This window comes from Passer montanus, unplaced genomic scaffold, assembly GCF_014805655.1.
Source record: "Passer montanus isolate IOZ18808 unplaced genomic scaffold, ASM1480565v1 scaffold129, whole genome shotgun sequence".
Taxonomy (NCBI): Eukaryota; Metazoa; Chordata; class Aves; order Passeriformes; family Passeridae; genus Passer; species Passer montanus.
The window spans coordinates 96,235-117,609 of NW_024359721.1; the positions used below are offsets into that span (position 1 = coordinate 96,235).

The 21,375-nt window shown below is 39.0% G+C and overlaps 1 protein-coding gene across 2 annotated transcripts in view; it reads right to left on the reverse strand.

Moving 5' to 3' along the window:
• Positions 1 to 5,980: 5,980 nt before the first annotated feature.
• Positions 5,981 to 21,375, reverse strand: part of INO80C (INO80 complex subunit C) — a 30,261-nt gene continuing 14,866 nt past the window's right edge. The window contains exons 2-5 of one of the 2 annotated variants that reach the window (XM_039698712.1): positions 15,859 to 15,969; positions 12,758 to 12,869; positions 11,000 to 11,067; positions 5,981 to 6,718 (exon numbers count right to left, since the gene is read on the reverse strand). In XM_039698712.1, the coding sequence (XP_039554646.1) occupies positions 6,587 to 6,718; positions 11,000 to 11,067; positions 12,758 to 12,869; positions 15,859 to 15,969 (423 nt within the window). In that variant the 3' untranslated portion in view covers positions 5,981 to 6,586. The remainder of the gene's footprint in view (positions 6,719 to 10,999; positions 11,068 to 12,757; positions 12,870 to 15,858; positions 15,970 to 21,375) is intronic. The other variant, XM_039698714.1, reaches the window with a different exon arrangement.

The window sequence follows — 21,375 nt, forward strand, 5'->3', positions numbered from 1 at the left end:
AAGGATTAATCAAGAATCTATGAAGTGCAGTGAGCAAGGTATGTGTGTGAAAGGTGGAAGAGCAGGATTCCACTGCTTCTGCCAGAAATCATCCTGTGGCTTATGCCTACTTTTCATGAAAGATATAAACAGACTTTGGGGTGACATTACTGCCTAAAGGCTCTGGAGAAGTCTGTGTGTCCCAGTGGCATTGTATACAGGAAATGTACAGGAAGAATGGCATTTGCACTCCCTTCCCCAGTGTGATGCTTCAGAAGGACATTTCAAGGTCCACAGAGAATTTGGCTTCCAATTCATTGTTAGGTAAATTATAGCCATGTGGAGAAAGCTGTTTCATGTGTTTCAGGGCTGCGTTTCACAGTGGGGATCAATGTGCTCTTTCCCAAGGGTTCAGGAGGCATGGGCCAAACCCATGGACACGGAACACCTTGTACCTCACTAAAATGGTGATAGTAATTCTCAGTTTACATAGCTCATGGGAAGGCCTCACATACCACTGGAAAGTTGCTGCTGGTACTTATTTCTTCGCTCTCTGATTTTGTACAGCCTGGTAGAAGAGATGAAGCATAACAAATTCTTGGTTGTTAGAGGCCAGAAATATTTGGTTGCCTGTGCTTTACCACCAGTTTCAGTAACACAAGTCACTTTATTTGGAGGAGAATAAGGTTTGTGCCTATTAGCTGCTGCCATTTGTGCACATGAGACTGATGTCAGCCATCGACTTCACATCAACAGCTATGACATATATACACCTTCTTGAAAAGCACAGTTTGAAGTGGTCATTTAAGCTCTATTTATATTCTTTATTTCAAATATTAAGGCCACCATAATGCTGTATTTATTACTTCAGAGAATTACAGATCACACCACAGAGTGTTTTATAAATTATTTCTCTTCAATGTAGCCTTATATTGTCAGGACAATTGCTTCTACAGTCCTACTTCCAGTCCTTCCACCTTAGTCTATGTCCAAGTCTTGCTGAAATTGCTGAGATTCTTCTTTATTAAGATTATTATCAGATCCCACACTGCCTCTGCTGCAAGAACAAGACATTAAAACAGACAATTTATTAAAAGATCCTTAATTCTGTCCCCTTTGCATTGTCCTTATCCATTAGTCATGGACCTAATGACCAGACACACAGTATGTAGGCAATGTACGTGTATTTATGGTATCCTTTTAAAGGCATTTCTTCCTCCTGGGAGAAGAGAATCGAGAGAAGCTGCTGTTCACCAGGATATAAGTGGGATCACAGCAAAAAATCAAAAAACTCCCTATTACCCTTGCTTGCTCAGTGCCTAACTCACACCAGGCATCAGCCAAGCAGACCAGGCCTGCCTCTCTGCTCACAAGAGTTTATTGCTGTACATTTATCAGCTCCCTACAGCAGCACTGAATGCACACACACCCCATTTATTTCAATATGACGAGGCAGGAAACCCTTTCTTCCCATGCATGCGTAGGCAGCTGTCTTCTCCTTTGCCATAAATTGTGCTTTGGATTCAAGACTTGCTGACAAAAGGGGCACTATTCACATGGGCTCTGACTTGTAAATGATTTCTGCACTTGAGTAGTGTTTACATCCCATACTGGGGATGTTGGAGAAGGCTTCAGGCAGTCCATGAGCCAGATGCAGTTTCCTGGGGTGCAATGCTGGGTGCAATGCTGGAGTCAAGTAGCAGAGCCACAGCAGTCAGCATGCAACACCTGAGGGGAGCTCTTGCCCAGAGGAGAATGTGCTGGTAAACAGAAACCACAGCCAGACCCAACTTACTGTCTAGTGCACTAGTTCTTTGCTTTTTGTGGAGAGATTATTGATTTCAGACTGCAGTGTCAAGAGACAGCAATGGTCTGTACAAGTGACCTCATAAGTCATAAACCATGTGCAATTACACAGGCAGTACTAAACTACTACAGTAGATTAAACAGTGTTTGTTAGTTGTTGTTATTACCTCTCCCAAGAGCTTAGTGCTATTGCTGCCTGTAGGCTGTGATTTACAGTAGTGTAATCACCTGAAAATACTGGGTTTGTTAAGCTTCTCAGGTAATACAAAAAACCGTCAAGCAATACTTACAGATACCAAATAGACTTAAAATGTTTTTCTTGCCTGAAAATGTATTATTTTATTATGTTCCACCCATCCACTCGCCAAGCGACAAAGTGGTCTTTCATTGGGGAACACTTACTAAAAAAAGAGAATTATGAAGGAATTTCTTGACTTGTAATATTACTGGTATGACCATTATAGTGTGACTGAATGTTCAGTAACAATACAGATACCACTTGACTCTTGTTTAAATGAGCACTAAGTCAGGGTTTTCCTCCTGAAACCTGACATCAAGTCTGTGAAACTCTCCTTTCTTGAAGTGATCCAGGAAGAAAAACTATGTGCCATTTGAGAATGTAAGCCACATACATTGTTAGAGATTATAAGAGACCTTAAAATCCATTGGTTAGTTTTCTAGTAATAAATTGTTATTGCATTAATTTGTTAAAGATTACCTAGCCCTTCAGGAAAACTATTGTAATCATGATTTTCAAGCTTTTTTTCTTAACAGGGTGGACTTGGAAAAACCTTTTTAAGCTTATACTGGTTAATTTTCAGCTTGATATTTCATACTAGTATAAAGCCCTCCCCTTTGCTTGCTTTCATTTTCCTCTGTCAAAGGAGATTAAGGTACATCTCTTTGAGTATGACTGCTACTCCTGTCCTCCATGGAAGCCCATATATAGCAATTCCATAGGGATCTAGAACACTATGATGGGAGAAAGCCAAGAAATACAGGACAGCGAAATGGAGGGGCTCCAAAATGATCTGGCCCAAGGCCTCTCTCAATTAAATTTTGCAACTCTCTAGGATGTGGGGCCAAGGTCATTCCTACTCCAGATGCAACAGAGGGAAGGGCCGGGGCAGGAAGTTTCCATGGGCACACACCTGCTGTTTGAAACAGCAGTGGATAATCAAGGGAAGAGCCGTGGAGCTCCAGCACCCTGCTTGCCCTTCCTCTAAAGAGCGCGGAGGCAGCAGCTGCGGCTGTTGATAGCTTCATTCCTGTCACGGCTCCCAGCAGATCCCTTCCCTTGGGAGCACCTGGCTCTGAAGTCCCTGACCCCACTAGCCCAGCCCCTCCCCAGCTCAGCACCGTGGCCACACCAGGCAGTTCAGCTCCAGTGGTTCTGCTGCCCTGGGGCAACAGCTGCCTGCTTTGTCTTGGCCTTCGAGGGCAAGCAGATCCACCCAAAGCTACTGCAGTCTTAAACAGAACCAGAAAATCCCACAGTAGGCTGGAGACAGCTCCCATCTCCAGTGTTTAATGGGCCAGTGGTGTGTGCTGGGCAGGAAGCTGCACAGGAAAACAGGAGCTTGGCCTCTGGTACAGGGCAAATGAGGCATGGAAAATGTACTTTCCACCTCCCAAAAAGACTGAGGCTAAAGCTCTGCCAGTTGGATTACACCTTGAGAGTTGCTGGACAAGCTCACTTCTCATTAATGTCAGTGGGATTTCTGTGGCCACTTAGCAACTGGTGTGCCATAGGCCCTTACAGGGGCATGATGGGGAACATCACAAGCAAATGCGTGCAAGGCTGAAGCCATCCATGGCCTGTGTGAAGTAACGCACTCAGGTGATACTTCCCACACAGTAATAGTTGTACAGATTAGTCCTCACCCTGACTGCTGGCTTTTGCTTTAGTAATATGGCAGTGCTCTTAGCCAAAACACATTCTCCCCAAGTCTGAAATGGTATTCATGGCTGTTTCTCTATTCAAAAGCTTTTCTTTTGTCCTTTTTTCAATTTTAATTCAACATATGTATGATTATTTAGATAATATCCTGTAAGTACTTTTACATATAAATGTGCTTTGCAATTTTTATTTCTTCTAAAGCTGTCAATAAAACATTTTAAAAGTGCTCTGTGGCACAGATAAGCTGTTCACTCATCCATATTTTCTCTTAAATAAAGTGAGGGAGGTACTCTTCAGTTCTCTCATAAAAGGTACTGATGAGAGAAGCAGGTTCATGAGCTCTTTTCAAAAGGAACCCAGCAGGACTGAACGCCATTGCACACGTTGGCCTCTAGATCTCTTGCGTCCTCAGCTTCCTGCTAAATGAAACCTGGTTTGATTATTCCACATGGTAAACTGTTGTTGATTGATGCAATGCTGGATGGTGCTGGTGGCTGATTCATCACTCCTGGCTTGACCATTGCACAACCTAATGAGTAAAAGGGAGATACTGCTGACTAGGAACAAAAGGCCAACAAGGGAAGAAACATGGAAGGGAAGAAAAGGGAATCTCATAGCCATCATATGGACACAGAGCATTGAGAGAAGAATCACTAAGTTTTTTGCCAAATTTAAGATGTATTTGATTTTCTGATGCTGATTTATTCAGCAACACACTTAGATTTTGAAAACAGAGTGCATAAATGCTGCATGGGAGAAATTAACTGAGAAGCAACATCTTAATATAGAGTGCAGGAGTGCATGGAGCACTTCTGACAGTGGAGGAGCCTGGGCTCCTACACAGTCATTTCCAAAGAATGTTAAAAATATTTGTGGGAGAGAACAAGCTTGTGAAATCGATTTTCTGAGCTGTGTCTGCTTTTTTAAAACAAAAATGATCTTACAGCAGTTCTATGTGTTTCCTTTTCATATCAGTGTTAAGCTTATCTTATAAACACATGTTCAGTATGCAATGTAAGTTTAAAATATCCATTATAAGACTCAATGCAAAGAGAATGTGGCTTAGATGCTTGCTGGCACGTAGAGAGATATCCTGTCTTATTCTTTTTTGTACTGCGATACAGTTGTAGCATTATAGATATCTAGGTCTTTGAAGGATGTATTGTAAGCATGTCAAAGACTTCTAGAATTTGTATTTGGCAATATTAGATCAGAAAAACTCAGGAATTAGTCCCATCAACTTTCATTGAACAATGTATGCCATTATTGTTTTTCCCATTTTGGAGTTGAAATTAAACTAGCATTAATAACACTCTGCATATTTATTATTTCAATCAGAATAAATTTTCTTAACTATTATCATGTTTATAAAAATGCATTCAAAACACAGCTTAGACACTGAATAGTCACCACTGTGTACTGCTCGTGCAGGCAAAGAGAAGAGTGTGCACAAGAGAAACACCTTGCACAAGATCCTGATGTCCATGGTGGAGTTTGCTGAGTCAGGACTCCTGTCTCCTCCAGTGACCTGGGGAGTCCAGGACTAACTGTGGCACAAGTGTTCCACTTGGCAGTTTTGCACATGGGAAAAGAGCATTCCCACAGCAAGTGGTAACTTGTGTAGCAGCCAATTCTAGTGCCACCATACAGGACTGTTGAGGGAGTGTGGGAGTGAAGGCTGTATAACTGGGGGCTGGGAACAGCTGCGCCTGAATTTGGAGTCCAGATCACAACCTAGCAAGAGTTTAAGGCTGGGACAAAGACTCAGAAGTGGGAAGACAGTAGCATATCATAAGAAAGAGGACAGAAAGAATGGGCAGAAAACCCTCTGCCCCTTTGCCCCTAAACTTAAGTTTCAGGAACTCATGGTCATTCTTATGCTGGTCTGTAGGCATGTACCTGTCAGCCATTCCCTCAGCAAGAGTCCAAACTTTCTTTCAGTCTCCTTCTTCCAAAGTATGACAATATTCTGTTGCTCTGAAGTATTCTTTTGGTGTCTCATGGTGCTAAGTTCAGTGTTCTAATGTAGAAGTCTTGCCTTGCTGAAGGCCATCTGGGTGTCAGAATGCCAATGGAGAGTGGAACTCCTGCTTCTAACCATTTTTTTTTAAAGACTGAGAAATTAGTACTTTTTTCATACTAATTAAGACAAATAATGTAATCACTAGGAAAGGCAGAAGAATGTTTAGGGTGAAATGAAGCACTCAAAAACTGCAAAGTCTCATGATTAAGATTTACACAGTGATTTGACTGGATCCTGTTACACATGTTCACAGATGAACACGTAACAAGCAATGTATTTTACAAGCAAGTTTGAGTCCAACTTTATTTATGGCAGTTAATTAAATACAAACATTTGTGTCTTCATTTCCACAGTGCCACAGAACCTGAAAAGTCATCACAACAGCATCACTTGCTGGCTATTTTAGTTTCATTTTACAGATGGGACAAACTTCATAGCCAAGTGGCAAGCACATCTGGTAAGGCAGGTTTAGACATTTGGATATCTTGTTACCTTTTCCTTAAATCAAATGACAGTTTCTTCTGTGCCAGGATAGTACATAAAATATACAGGGTGGAGATGAAATCCTGTCTTTACAGAAATTAATATAAATTATAGTACATGAGATGTTTTAGTACAGATACATATCCTTATGGTCTAAGTTATTCTGTTCACCAAACTAAATTGCTAACAAATTGGCAAACTAACAAATATCAGCATTTGTGAAAATTAAATCCATATGTTCTTCAAATGCCTGTATCATCAACTACTTCCAGATGTAAAAATCCATGGGTAGTTTTAAAGAATCTCAGTCCCACAGTCAGTTTCCATCACGATACTCCAAATGATATACAAGAATATATCTGTTCACAAGTAATATACAAGAATATTTAGTCAGTTCAGGAAACAATACTTGTTGCTTTCCTTAGAGCCAGGTATCCTGTAACCACATCTGAAGGGAGCATCCGAATATAGGCAAATTCTTCGATAGTACTAAATCTTAGCTTGCTCTGTGGATCTGTGTAATTTGCCTGAAAAAAAAAAACAGTAGAGAATATGATTCAAATAAAATTTCTAACCATAATAGTAAAATAAGTATCTTAATTACAACACCATAAAGCAGTAAGTTTCTCTTCCCAGTAACAGCACTGCTGTTCTACCATGCGGCCACAAGTCTGTCTTTTTTTCTTTCTCCTCATGTGAGAACTTATGAGAAGTTAACAGACCCCCTATAAAATCAGATTAGAAATGCATTAAACATAACAGAGGGCTGAAGTAAGTTTCCTATAAAACACAGTGCAAAAGAAATTCCTGAACTCTCTAAACTCACCCTAGCAACTCTGTGCCTTGTGCAGTCTTTCTCAAGGCAGCTCTCCAAATAGTCAGGCTGTTGCCAATAAATTACCCACAAAGAGGCTGAGTTATGGGTGCTCTGATAGCTTTGGACTGCCTTTCTCTTGCTGCATACAACTTAGCTTTTAATTTACTTTAAAGTGGTTGTTAAAGCTAGGGAGTCTCAGCTTATGGTTCTGTGACTGAACTGATAAGAGATTTGAACCCAGCATTGTGGTTTGCTCCAGATGCCTGCTTGCAGGATAGCAGCCTGGCCAGCTCACCCTGAGCTACGCTCGTATCCTCTGCTATATTTGGACCCTGGGTGCCTGGGAGCGGTGCCAGTTTCCTTCTATCCTCTCCCCTTCCTTGTTGCTACAGAAACCTGGAGCTTGGCTGAGCTCAGGGGTAGGCCAGGAGGCTGCACTGGGAGAAGGCAGGCATCAGGGCATTGCCTCTCCACACTCAGCCTCCAGGACAATCCCTGCCATTTCAGCACTGCATTACCAAGTGCCTGCCAAGGCTCTGAAGGTGTCTTTTGTGCCTTTCTTTAGCACGAGATGGTGGCAGGCTGCAAGGCACAGGCAGTTGAGATCCCTCAAGACATTGATACTAAAAATAGGAAAGGCCAGGAAGAGCTGGAACAGTCCCCCATGCTACACAGTTATAGTGCAGAGCTCTCTACATTTTTATGTTGGAAAGCACCTGTTGACCATGGTAATAATCCAGCCAATCATTTGGTCTTAGAAAATTTAGTGTTATTTGTAGCTTTGTTTTCTTTACAAAGAAATGCTGCCAGGTTAATTAAATGTAGTCAGCTAACAGTTCAAGCCATCAATTAAGTTTCAAACAAATGGCAAAGTTAGAACGTTAGGAGGTCTAAATTTTTACAGCAGGTATAAATTTACTTTTATTTCACTCTTTACATCTGGCCTCATGTAAGAAAAAGCTGAGCAATTAGACTGCTCTTCAAATGTGCATAATTCTGTAATAGAGTAACCAAGCAATATCTGCAATTTGTATTGTGCACCAATCTAGGTTAAAAATATTATGGCAGCTCTTGACTGTTCTGGTACTATGTATTGGGCTGTACTGTTTGCAGACACTAATGTATTGTAACCAGCCATTCGTGCCATGACTTCAGCCTGAAAACAAACTTTACCAATACTCCAGCAATAATTAGAGATAAGAATATTAAATTAAGATGAATTTGCAAATAAAAAACTCTGTCATGTTTAAAAACTAAATCAAAGGCCATGGAGACATGCTCTTAAAATACAATAAATGAGGTATCTCAATCTGTTTCTATAGTAACAGGTCTGATCCATTTTCAGAAAAGGAAGAGAAATAGAAACATTTGAGGGTTTGGGTTTTTTTTGTTTGTTTTTTTTTTTTTTTAATCTGCTTTACAATAAATTACTCTGTTTTGAATGTTAAAATATCTAAATACTCATTTTGCAAGTTTGGAAATAATAGGTTTATTTTGCAGTGTCAATACAGTATATAATAGCTTTAGAATTCTAGGCTGCCTTACAAATATAAATTGGCTGTTCTGCTGAGACCATTGGTAAATTTAATTCCATTTCTGCTACACACAGAAAGAGAAGGGGATCAGTCGAATTTAATTGTGGCATCTAATATAAGAGCAAGTATGCTGATTGAGAATGTTTTAATACACTTCTCTTTCTGTACCTAGTAGACAATTTAATTCTTCCCTAAATGGGTAATGCTAAGGAATTCTTTTTCCCCCTCAAGGGGAATCCAGCATTCCCACAGAAAATATATTCTTACACAAATGCTTTTATATTTTACACAGAAAATACAGGGGCATTTTTCTCATACTACATTTCTACAATATTCCATTGTCCCACATATGCTCCTACTAGGACATGATCTTGAAAGCATATTTAGTGCTTCTTATGAAACATTTCTAGCCTAGCAATTTAAAGGACACACTGTCTCAGCTATTTTAATAACAAAAGGGTTTTTTTAAGTGTGGTAATTTTATCATAGTCTGGAGAAACCTTGCAGGCCAGGTAAAATAGGAAACTTGACTCACAATGCAATTAGAGGATGGAAAATTAAGGGGAAAAAAGTGGAAAGAGAAGAAAACAAAAGCAGCACTGAATGGATTTCTATAGAGTATCTATACTAAGCTAGAATAGTTACAGTACATAAATCGCTGACGGAAAAGTAGTGCTGGTAAAGAAAAGCTGAGGAACTGAGAGAATTTCCTACGGTTTAACTGACCTTTAGCTCATAGGGATGTGGTCTCCACTCTCATCCATACCCTGCATCATCAGCTCACTATAGGTGCAATGACTGATTAGTTTTGAAATACATCAAAGGTTAGTGCTGGAAAGCATTATCTGGTTCCTTGGAGATGGGGCAGGAGTCTACCTGGCTGGAGAGAATTACCTTCCCTGGGTTTGTGAGCATTCTCTTCCTTTTGCTCTCTGCCAGTTCATCTGTGAGGGAGATGTTGCTTTTCCACTTCCTCTTGAACACCAAGGGTTACCAGCCTTATCTGAGCAACTCACTCCCTTTCCAAACCACATTCAGAGGCACAGGCTGGACACATGCCACCTCCTAGGTGCCTCATTTAAATGCGTAACTTAAAAAACAAAGTCTAAGAAAATATATGCTACCAAATCAAGATCAAATGCTAGGATGTGCAGGATTTCAGTTGGAGCTATAGCTATTCTTTGATGCCTTACACTAAATATCCACTATAAGGCAGCCCTTAGTTAAGTGCTCACCCATTTTCTGTCCTATTGAGGACTTTTTGCCTAATTCAGTGCACATGTCCAGGAGGGAGTATCAAGCCTGTGAAGGTGTGCTAGTGCCCTATGGGTGAGAAGCAGATTAAGCTAGGGGAAGAGATGCAGAAATTCTGTGCAAAGCTCTGAGACATTATGAAGTTTTCATTAGTGTATCTATTTAGTGTAACCATTACTTAAGCATTTTTTTTCCAAAATACAACATTCCCATTCAGTTGTAAGAAATGCACAGACTTTTGCAAAATAAATCACTGTCATTTAAAGGTGAAAAACTGAAAAGATATGCTGTTACTAATACCCATTTTGTTGTAAGTAAAATTATTCATGTAACAGAGGAACAGTTTCAACAGGAGATACAAAATTTTTGTTGGGCAGAATTCAATGATTTTACTTCTGTTTTGTGCCAACAGAATCTTTGGGGAATTCAGGCACCAAATTGTAACTACCAAGACTTACTGGAGCATGTGCAAACTGTATCTAAGTCAAATGTGGTTGGTTTTTTTTTTCCCTTTCTCCTCTTTCTTTAACAAAAACACATAAAAGAGCCCATCTGTGATACACAGGCTATACATCTGCCAAACTCTAACTTCCAGCTCTGAAGCACAGGGGTATCTGAAATTCTCAACAGTCTATGCCAAGTGTCTGTTTCAGGCTGATTTGTTTGAGGCAAAGTTTGAGAGCAATGATAACAAGGTTGGGTTTGTTTTTTTTTTAACCTGGTGGAAAAGAGGACAAACAATAAAATTTTGCCTAATCTCATTACTGAAAATTGCTGAGCCATCTTTTAAAAACTTCCTCTACAAGCTACGATGAAATAAATCCACATCAGGCAAACAGCATGGAAAGTTTCAGTCAGTGTGGGTATACCTTGGCAAAGTCAACAGTTACGGAGATTGTGGACTACCAGCTTTCCCTGCAGCTATCTTAAGAATTAGAAATGATGGGCACCAATGTAGATTCTACAGGTGAGAAAAAGGTGTCATAGGAGTTACTTGGCAGGACAGTCACAGTTAGTCTGTCCTGACATCTATTAATAACCTAAGGATTTTGTGACATAGTGAGAAGTATTTGGGGTTTGGTCCTAAATCACTGGATAATTATTAAGCCCAAGTCTGAATAGGAACTTCATAAACAAGGCACCAGCACTATTTCATTGTGGAAGTTGAGATGTCAATTTTGAGGAGGAAAAAAAATACTTACTGGAAGTCCTGAGATGTCTGAGTATTTCTTAGCAGGTTTAAAAGAAGGAGGAGCATCAATATTAAAATCTGGAAAGAAACAAAGGAATAAACTCAGTGTCTCTTATATATATATTCTAGAACATAAACCTTCTCTCTGAGGTCTCTATTAACTAGCAACATTAAGGCAAAGAAATATGAAGCAGAATCACCTCTGAAAACATTTAGCCTGTTAGCATGTAAATCACAGCCTGATCCTGCTCATCTATTAATAAATTTCAGCAAGCAGAACTGCCCTCCCCAAAAGGAAAATGCCAGAGACATTTAAAATGTGTCAATTTCTTCCAAGTCTTAATGAATTCCCTTGCAGTCAGTCACGTGCAAAGAATAACCATTATCAAATGCATACTGTATGTTAAGACCGTGAAACATTGCTCAAGATTGCAGCTCTGAAATACTATAATCCACAAAAGCAAAGTAATCTTTTAAATCAGTTAAATCTTTAAGCATGTACCACTTTAAGCCCAGTCAATGACCTAGAAAATTGTCTGAATGTTTAAACTGAGGGTTGGAAATTGCTGTTCTTTGGTGCCCTTTAGATAGCAATTATCATTCATAAACATTTTTTAAGATACAGTTGGTATGCTTAAGTAGTTAAATCCTCAATTTTGGATGTTTACAAAAATATCTTGCACCTGAATGATTTCTTTCCACTTTCCTGATCTCCCTTTCAATTCATTCAGATGCTATGTTCAATTCAAACACCCCATCTATATCAAATTTCTAACCCATCATCTCATAATTCAAAAGACCCTAATGCCACAGACAGCTGGTTTTAAATATGAAACTGAATTTCTTTTCCCTCCTTCTTATAAAAAAATACTGTAAATTTCTGGTTGCAAACAGAGCATAGTAGAAATAGCAACATCAGCAGATTGTCAGTTACAATGGCCAGGAACACACAGCAGTCTGCATTTTTCTGTAACAGTTGCATCTAAAACACTTCAAAAAACGGCAAGCTATTTTTGGATAAAGCACCAAGTCTGACAAAAAGTGTATGCATATGCTCAGTTTTGAAATGCCTCCACTTGCCTAAGTAAAATTTCAGGATTGCATTCCGCCAGCAGCTACGTTCAATAGTATCCTACTTTACAAGTAGACTTGAAGAATATCTAGATTAAGACAACTACTGTAACTCTGCTCCTCCCGTGGATGTAACCAGCTAGGACTGCTAATCAGCACTGCTAATAGTGTAGTTTCAGCTGTGCTGCACTAAAGAGAGGATGTAGGATTTAAATCTCCCAAGAATCTAGGATAAGGAGCTGGATAGGAAGCTTGGTCTGAAATCTAAGCTACTGCAGGTATGTGGCTTAGCAGAAACTACTTGAAAAGTACTCAAATATAGCTAATCAAGCAGCAGCCACCCACCAAAACACCTCTGGACTGTACACAGAAGAAGAGGTGCCTAACCAGTGAAAAGGTGAGAAAAATCTCGTGGGAACAAGAGTTTCTGACTTGGTTTGGATAAATATTTTTTCCCTTATTAAACTCTCCCCCAAAATGTATTTGAACTTTGCCATGATACTCCAAATTATTTGCTTCCCCCTACTTTCCACTTGGGGCTGATGAGTATGATTGGAGAAATCTTAAATGTACTACTGGACCCTGTCCAAGCAGGATACTGCATGCACTGATGAAATAATTTAGGTTAGTTTTAAAGAAAGTTATTTGTGTGGATTCTATTATTTATAAATACATGCAAAGCGTCTAAGCAGCTTACAGCTAGGATCATTTAGTTGCCATGGCAATGCCCTTTCAGAAGCAAGAATTTGTTTTAGGTTCTTCCATGTTCTGTTCTTCTTGCCAGCTGCTGCTCCACCAATGCCGGAGTGCTAGAATTAAAAATATGGTGTTAGAGAAAAAAATAAATAAAGAATACTATTTCAGAGCATGACACTTATATTTCATAGTCTTTCTGATATGTCTCATCTTGTCATGAACCATTTGTTATTCTCACTTATTTCACTAGCAGACTACTATACTGTACACTTTAATCTTGGCTGCAAGCAAAAACAAAGCTTTTTGGACTGTGTCAAAGCTTCTATGTTTCCCATTAACTGAAGGAAATTAAAATCTGTTTTTTACATGGAAACAGAAAATCAATGTTGTTAGGCTTAGCCTGAGATTACAGGATTCTGTATGTACTTCCTATCGTATTAGAAGTTATTCTATGAAGTTGTTTCTAAAATTGTAATTATACAGCTAAATTTTCTATCTCCTCTTTATGGCATATTACAGGTGCAGCTCTTTTACAAATTATCCGTGACTGCAGAAAACACAACTGATCTTGCAAAATGTAATGAATACTGAGAAACTTTCTGGAAATTTTATTTTTCTTTCAAAGGCTAGGAGACAGAATAATAGAAAAAGAGTAATAAATAGAATGTTGGCTGCCAAGACAATTTTGCATTTTGAAAGGAACGCTAATGGAAGGCTTGCCACAGGTACTATTATGGCAGATGCCGTTATCAAATGTGATTGCTACAGAGTAATTTATTTATGTCCCTCCAGAGACAGAAGCTGCACAACATACTGTACTACTTCTAAATGATCAAAGGACACAGATTTACAGCTCAACTTCAGAAAAAGAAAATGTTCTTACAATTGAGAAGTTGCTATTTCTGTTAATAATTACTACTTGCCCCATGAGTCTCATTGAAACTCAGTGAAGTTCCATAAACACACTTTCACTTTGAATGTTTATAAATTAACCACTTAAATTGATGAGGATGAGAGGAGGAAGGATTCAATGAGAAAGCTTTTTTTTGTAGACTTAAGATATATTCAGAAAATATGCTCACGGGTTGATGATATACTGGGTTTTGGTGATGGATATCTGATTTAAAAGACAGAAGCAAATATTTGCTCTTAGGGTAACACCTTAGTCATCTAAAGATCATTGCATAATAGAGACTGCTACAGCATGAGATGAAACTACATGTTCTTCCACACTACTAATTCAAATTCATTGCATGAATTTTCCCCCAAATCACTGCATAATGATTTTTTGTTCAGTATTCTCAAAACCAATCTGTTTTTATATGAACTTATGCCTCCTAAAAATGGGGCTGAGCATCACCTCACACAACTACAATGAAAAGCAATGACTGCCAAGCACATATGAACCAAAGTTCAGAGAAAGCTGGAGCTAGGACAAGTGGAGCCAACAATGAAAAGCAACGACTGCCAAGCACATATGAACCAAACAAAGTTCAGAGAAAGCTGGAGCTAGGACAAGTGGAGCTACTGCTCTACAGCAGCCACTGCTCTACACAAGTGTCAGAAAGTCTTTTTCCCCTCACCCATTGCCAAAGGATGTAAATTCCAATCAGAAAGTTTAGGAAAAGGTAATTTCTTCCTCCTTCTCTTCTCTTAAGTTTATCCTCTGCAGTGAGCTAATAGTTCAAACTTAGGCATACATATGAGATAGAGACATTATTTGATTTATTTTCTTCCTTTTAAGGCAAATTAGGCTGAAAAGATGCAAAAATCCATCCAAATTATTACTACCAGGTCACACCAATGAAATGCTGATTAACACTCAATGCATTTCTTCTCAAATTAGTTACTGTATTGGAGGGGACAATTTCATGGTTTTTATTATAACTGCCTATTATTTCTGCAGCAGTTGCCAAAGACCCTGTACATTCATTATTATTTCAAGCATGCAGACATTAGTATTGCCTCTTTGGAAATGGTGACATCCCTCCAAGAACTAAAGGATCAGCTCAGGGCTTCACAGATATTTAAATCCTATGTGGAAACTACATGAGATGCCTCTGGGCACAAAAGGAGCTTTTGCAATAAGCCCCATTTCTCAAAGATGCTGGTGCTTGCTGGAGGATTAGTGAGCAAAGTACACGGTCATTTGAACGCCCCTCTCATGACTGAAGTTGTCTGCAAAGCAGATGTAGAGCAACTCACATGTCAGAGATTAATTTCATACCCCCTGCCAAACCTGTGCTTAGTGAGCTGTGCATTGCCCGATTACTCGTTATGTGCTGTGGGATATTGTATCTTGTTCATGCAGAGTGAAATCTGGGATAAAATCCTTCTTTCTAAGTACTGGCTTAGGACCAGCAGTCTGAGAGGTTTGCTTGTCTAGAAAGCATTTGTACAGTGTGCCAATGAGTTGGCCTTGGCACAGCAAGATAAAAAGATATCAAAAACAAACCCAGCGTTACTAATTTAATCTTCTTCACCTTCTCTCCTAGTTTAACCCTCAGAGTGTTAGGAGCCTGCATTTCATCAGCTGTCAGTGTTTACATGACAATGTTGGCCAGCCAGACTTCTAGTGAGCACAGAGCATTCTGCTTCTTAATCTAGCCATTACTGGAAGAAGACACCACAAATCTGTTAAGAATTTCAGGGACCAGAAAAGGAGCAAAATGCCATTTGCTAATGACTCTCTGGCTAATTTCTAGGTCATCTGCTTTGCAGCCTGCCTTAACTAGGAACTGGAACATGGGATTCATACATTCACACTATTAATTGTTCCTCTCTAGCTGTGGTAGTTTGTGAGATATCGTTTCATAAAATTTCCGTACTTACCTGCACCTAACAGGTTTCCTCACTCTGTTCCAGAATTTAATAGCACAGTTCTGCCTCTGGACCAGTGCCATTTTCATGCTACAATACAATGTGCATTTTAGATCGTAGTGTTACATGAATTGAGATGAATTTCTTAAAAATTGTCAACCTTTTATTTGGCTATTAGTCTTATTTTCTTAATATTTACACTAGGAACATGGTTAAATAGAATCCTAGTAAGTCTTTTGTGGGAAAAGTTTGAAATTTCAAATTGTTAAATAACATACTTACAATGAAGTTTGGGTCTTTAAATGGTAGTGGTTTGGCAGTAGTTTCCACTGATCCTGTGCTGGAGTCTGTGTTCGGAAATTTATTTTCACTCACAGCCTCTCCACCTGCACTCTGCAGAAAAAATACAATCTTACTGCTTGTTACTCTGAGCAAGTTTAACTGGAGATGGAGGCATCTGCTGTACTACCTACCTGTTGCCTTTTTAGCTTTTCTATTTCTTTTGAAACTAAAGATGTTGTATGCCAAGAGTGGGGAAATATGAAACAGAGTATTTCCCAATCAATTTACAACTGAGACACAAAACGGAGGAGGGGAATAGAGTGGCCAAAGCCCACTGAGTAACAACTGCATGGGATTTACTGCAGTATTAATAAAAGCACTTTATAAAGTGCAAGACAGTATGTGCAACCCAAAACAGCAGAAATGTAAACTGTTTTAGAATGTTCTGTTTAAACCATTAACAGAAATATATAAAATTAATGAAAAGGACTTTCATCAACTTTCTAAAGAAAAATGGATTAATCATTTTATTCTTCATCCTTGGTGCCAGCTCTGCTTGAGTGAGGACTGAGAAAAAGTATTTTATTATATATTATTTTTATATGCAAGCTTCACAAAATCTACATGGGTGCTAGTTAGTATTTTCTACATTTTCTTTATAGTTTGTTTATTTATTTAACAGGAAGAGCAGTCAGAAAAGGTGTGTGTGACTGGAAAGCTAAAAAAGTTGTGTGGCAGTCTAAGCAATTTCTGATAATTCTGCACGGCTGAGTTTATGGGTTTTTTAAAATCTGTTAGTGACCTATAAGGCTCCAAATTACCAGAACTAGCCCATGCTACACACATAAATGTCTATTTGAAATCCTCATCTACTCCAAAGTCAGTACAAATTTTGCCACTGAGTTTGGTAGTTTAGTCAATAGGCATTCATACCTTGATTTTTTTTTTTAACTTGGAGTAAAAGCTTGGCTAAAAGCTAAGTCAGTATTTACTGAGTGGATGGTTAAAATGTTCTTTCATGTTATGTTTAGACAGATAATACTTAGGGGGGAAAAGTGTTTTCCTGTAAAAACCTTTTGTGTTGATACAATACTCATTTAAGTATGAAAAAAAGGACTGCTATAATTTGTGGCTTATTGGAGTATCTCTACAAACTGGGCTATATAGCAAAGGCCATGGTTCAGCATATCTTTCTCCATGTGACTACAAGGGAATTGTTTTTACTCTTAATACATGCAAAAGTAATTACAGGATTAGAGACTAGGCAAGTTGAACTCTTCTTAGGGGAAATACTTCCGTCATTCTACAGTGCCTGTTTTCAACATAGCAAAGAGAGATCTTAAATATTGGAAGTATACAGTATAAAAGCTATATTTCTAGTGCCTTACTAAAATAAAAATTTGAATAGAAATAATCTGTTTTCAAAAAACACAGTCTTCTGTAAATTCATATTACAGGAGATAAGGCAATAATAACATCAGAATAAGCAACACTGAAGCCTGTATCTTAAACTTGATTCTTCCATTGAGGACAGAAAGCATTAAAAGGCAGTGACTGTCAGAGAAACAGAACAAATGCAGATGGATGTTTAGAAACATGTACATTATATGGCAGTGAGCAGAGAAAATATCTTCATCAATCCTGAGTAAAGTGGCTTTATACACTGAGTTCCTAGGTTTCAAAGTATATTCTTGTACACGCATGCTTCCAGCACTTCAGATTTCAGCAGCAAACATTAGTCAGCTTTGAGAAAGACAAGGCTTGAAATACAAGATTATTTTTCATGAATTCATTATCTCTGATACTGCTCATTATCAGTGTAAATTCTCTTAAGTAGAAGAATCAGCACTCAGATTTATTCTTCAAAGCATTCTTGCCTTTTCTTTGGTACCATCTGGTTGGTTTTAAACCCAGTTCTACAGATAATTACTTTATCACTTTTGCCCCTTCAGTGATCTTCTTGTAAGTATTCTGGTTTCTATGAAACAGGCTTTGAGTAGTATTTCAACAATATCTCAAAGCAGTAACTACTACTTTGAGACTCAGCAAATAAAAGTAGTTAAATAGTAAAAGGGAAGAAACTTCCTTCTACACATAGTCTGCAATTTCTGCAGATAGATATACTTACATACTACCCTCACTGTCTTCAGTGTTTTTTTCTGTGTGGATTCAGTGCTAATCTTGCTGGTGCAGTGGGAAGGAAAGTCAGGAATTGTTCCTGGCAGGACAGTTCCTGAATGTAAATACTACATGTAATTTCTTTTCCGTACCAACTCCAAAGGGATTTCAGGTAATTTCAGGTATTAGAGCTGCTAATAGTCAGGCTAGTTCTCATTACAGGATAGATGTTGATTTTGTTGGTGCCAGTATCCCTTGCATGGTGGCAGAGGCAGCATGATCTAGAGCAGCAACTACTGCATTTTGGGTTTGTTGCCCATCAAGGCATTAGGTTCATGGGATGACCCAAATTATCCTCCAGTGCCAGTGAGACATCATGCCAGCAGTAGCCTCTGGATCTGTCATGGACAATTTGAGAGCAGCAGTTTCCTGTCCAAGGCAAAGGGTGCAGAGCTGTAAAGCAGTTTTCATATCACTGAGGCATGCAGCTGATACCATGATTTCAGAGCCCTGTGACAGAATGGGAAGCAAATAAGACTGACTATTATGATTCCAGTTAAATGCTGGGAACTGAGATAAAGACATACTGTAGAGGAATGCCAGTTCCCTCACTCAGCATTGCTTGTTCGAAAACTCCAATTTTTAGCAATGGGACCATGGCAGAGAGATGCTGAGCTAATGTGCTTCTCTTTCTGGAAAAACATTAAAGAGTTGAGCAGAAGCAGTGCTTCCCGGATAATGTGCTATTGCACAGAGGCGTGAACTCTGGCAGTACAGAGCTTTGAAAAGCTCTTCCCGTGCAGCCTGCAGAAGTCTCAGCTGATATCTTTTGCAGCTTTATAGCCACAAACTGCAAGTGCCTCTAAAATCGACAAATCTCTCTGGCCTATGTTTTAAACGTCAGGATTTAAAGCATAGGAAACTTAATGTAATTTTTCAGGTTTGTTTTCTGAAAGTTTTTTAAAGGCAGGGGATATGGATCTACCTTTGTTCTGCAAAACATGTGCTTCCTGAAAGTGAATAATACAGTGATAATATAAACCATTATTTACAGCCTGAAAAGAGATTTCTCAGTGAACAATTACTGCACAGTAAAGGTAATATTTAACGTTTAATATCAGTTGAACAAATCTCTCCCAAATGTGTTTGTTCCCTTGGTCGTTTAGATTGGAAGACAGTTCATTCTTCACTGTCATGTGCTGGGACAAACAAACAGGAAGAATTCAAATGCCCTTTGTAGTCCCGTGAAGTGACGGTGGTGTAGTGAGCACAGTGAGGAAGTGTCTGTCACCAGGGAACACGCTCTGCTCAATGTGTGCTGTAACCCCCAGTCACGTGTGGGGCAGCTTCCCCTTCCTGCCCAGTCCACAGCCCATCCCCAGCACATTTTCCCTACCGAGCCACTCTCTTAGCTAACTCACTCACCCCCAGACTCCTGGGATAATCCCAAATGCTTTGCTGTGGGGCTAAAAAGAAGGTGCAGCCATAGGCTGAAATGCTCAAAAGCTTCTTTAAAGTTTCTTTCTAACTGATCTTGTAAACAATCTTTAGGGGAAATTCAATATACGCTTCAAGGAGAGAGCAGCTTTTAACGTGCACTTCATAACTAAATTGTGTCTTTTAAATGGTAGTTTATGTAACTAGGGCTACAAGGAATTTGTGCTACATTAGTCACTAAGCAGTATGTTTTTCTCCATAGTCTGTTGAAGATCATAGCAACAAAGATTTTGGAGTGGCTTTACATTTACAGGCTACACCTGCATGGAAAAATGAAGATGTGATGTCAGTACAGCTGAACATGCTTATGCTAGTTTTACCTCAAATAAGGATAAAACCACTGCAGTAAAAACTGCAGCTAAGCCATCAGTAACTATTGGTAACTGATCCTCTCCCAGCACCTCTTTCTGTGGCTGTTAATCCCGACTGAAGTCCATGTTGCCACTTCTCATGTTACCCCTCTGTTCTTCTCCTCCTCCTCCTCCCAATATCTCCAGGCATTGAACAACCTTGACTGGAATGGCATGTATTAAAAGCCATAGGCGGCAGGTCAAATACTTCTTACAGGAGCACTTGTGCAATTTTATTCCCTCTGTAAAGTCATACTTATGTGCTTCAGCTGAATTTTAACTACAACCACAGTATGGCAAGTTGGCAACCTCCATCCCTCCTGGGATAGACGAGAGAAATAGTGAGGGGATGAGCTTCTATTTTGCAGCTCTTTTCACAAGACCATCTTTCAAGTATTCAGAGCATCCCTCCTGGGTGGGACAATGCCCTCCCTGTTATTATGTCCTAGGACTGGGTGACAGTCACCCAAGGGAGAAAGATGACAGAGGACTTGGTAGCAAAATTTTGAGAGAGACTGAAAACCTGCAGCAAACACTTGGGAGTCCTAATAAGTTGTTTTATGAGCAGCCAAGTCTGGGGAAAGAGACCTGACCCAAGCTTTGCTACCTTTACACTGGTTTCTTTTGAATAAAGCCAAACCCCAGGAATGAGCCTAGTTTGGACCCTGCTGTATATGCTGTCTGTACTGGGAGGAAACACACTGGGAGGCTGCCTTTTCACATACTACTTTCAGTACTAGGTTTTGGTAGATCTATTAATTTTTTGCATATATTTTGTTCCAAATTCCCTACCGCAGATGTTTTCACATGATTTCCAAAGACTGAGCCATCTGTCTGGTTTTATTTAGAGAGGACAAGCAAAACTTGTAGACCATGGAAGCCGATTTCTTTGTTTTGGCTATTTCCAGGTGGCATTAGCATTGTGGGGTTTGGAATGGGTGTCTGAAATGACTAAATACCAGGTGAAATTAGCTTATTAGGAAAGTGCTTGTTTCACACATAATTTCTTTTTTTTTTTTTTAATTCCCCCAGCAATGATTAAAATTGTGCAACATCAGTATATATCAGAATAGCTGATATATACTGAAGTAAAATTTCTTACCTATTTACTTTCAGATTATATTCTATAACATTTTTTATTATTTTGGACTAATACGATTTTACTATGTATTTAAAAACCTATGAAAATATGAAACATAAAGTCAAGATGTAAATACGTGCATTTCTGGCATCCTGTCACTGCATTCCACGCATATCATGGCTAAGAAAAAAAATGGATTTGCACATCACTGAAGGTATACTATGACCATCAATAGCCAGTTTCACTAGGTGTTAACAGTTTTACATGCTAAAACAAAATTTAAAACCAGAAGGTAACTGAATAGTGTGTTGGTAAATCAAAACAAATGCATAAATAAATTCTATGAGAACTGGAAAGGGAGTTTCTAATTTAAGGATGCAAAAACAATACTGAAAACATTGATTCTTTCTGTTTTCTGCAAATCATTAATTTGCTAGCTTTGAAAATTATATAGAGTACAGGAATTGTACA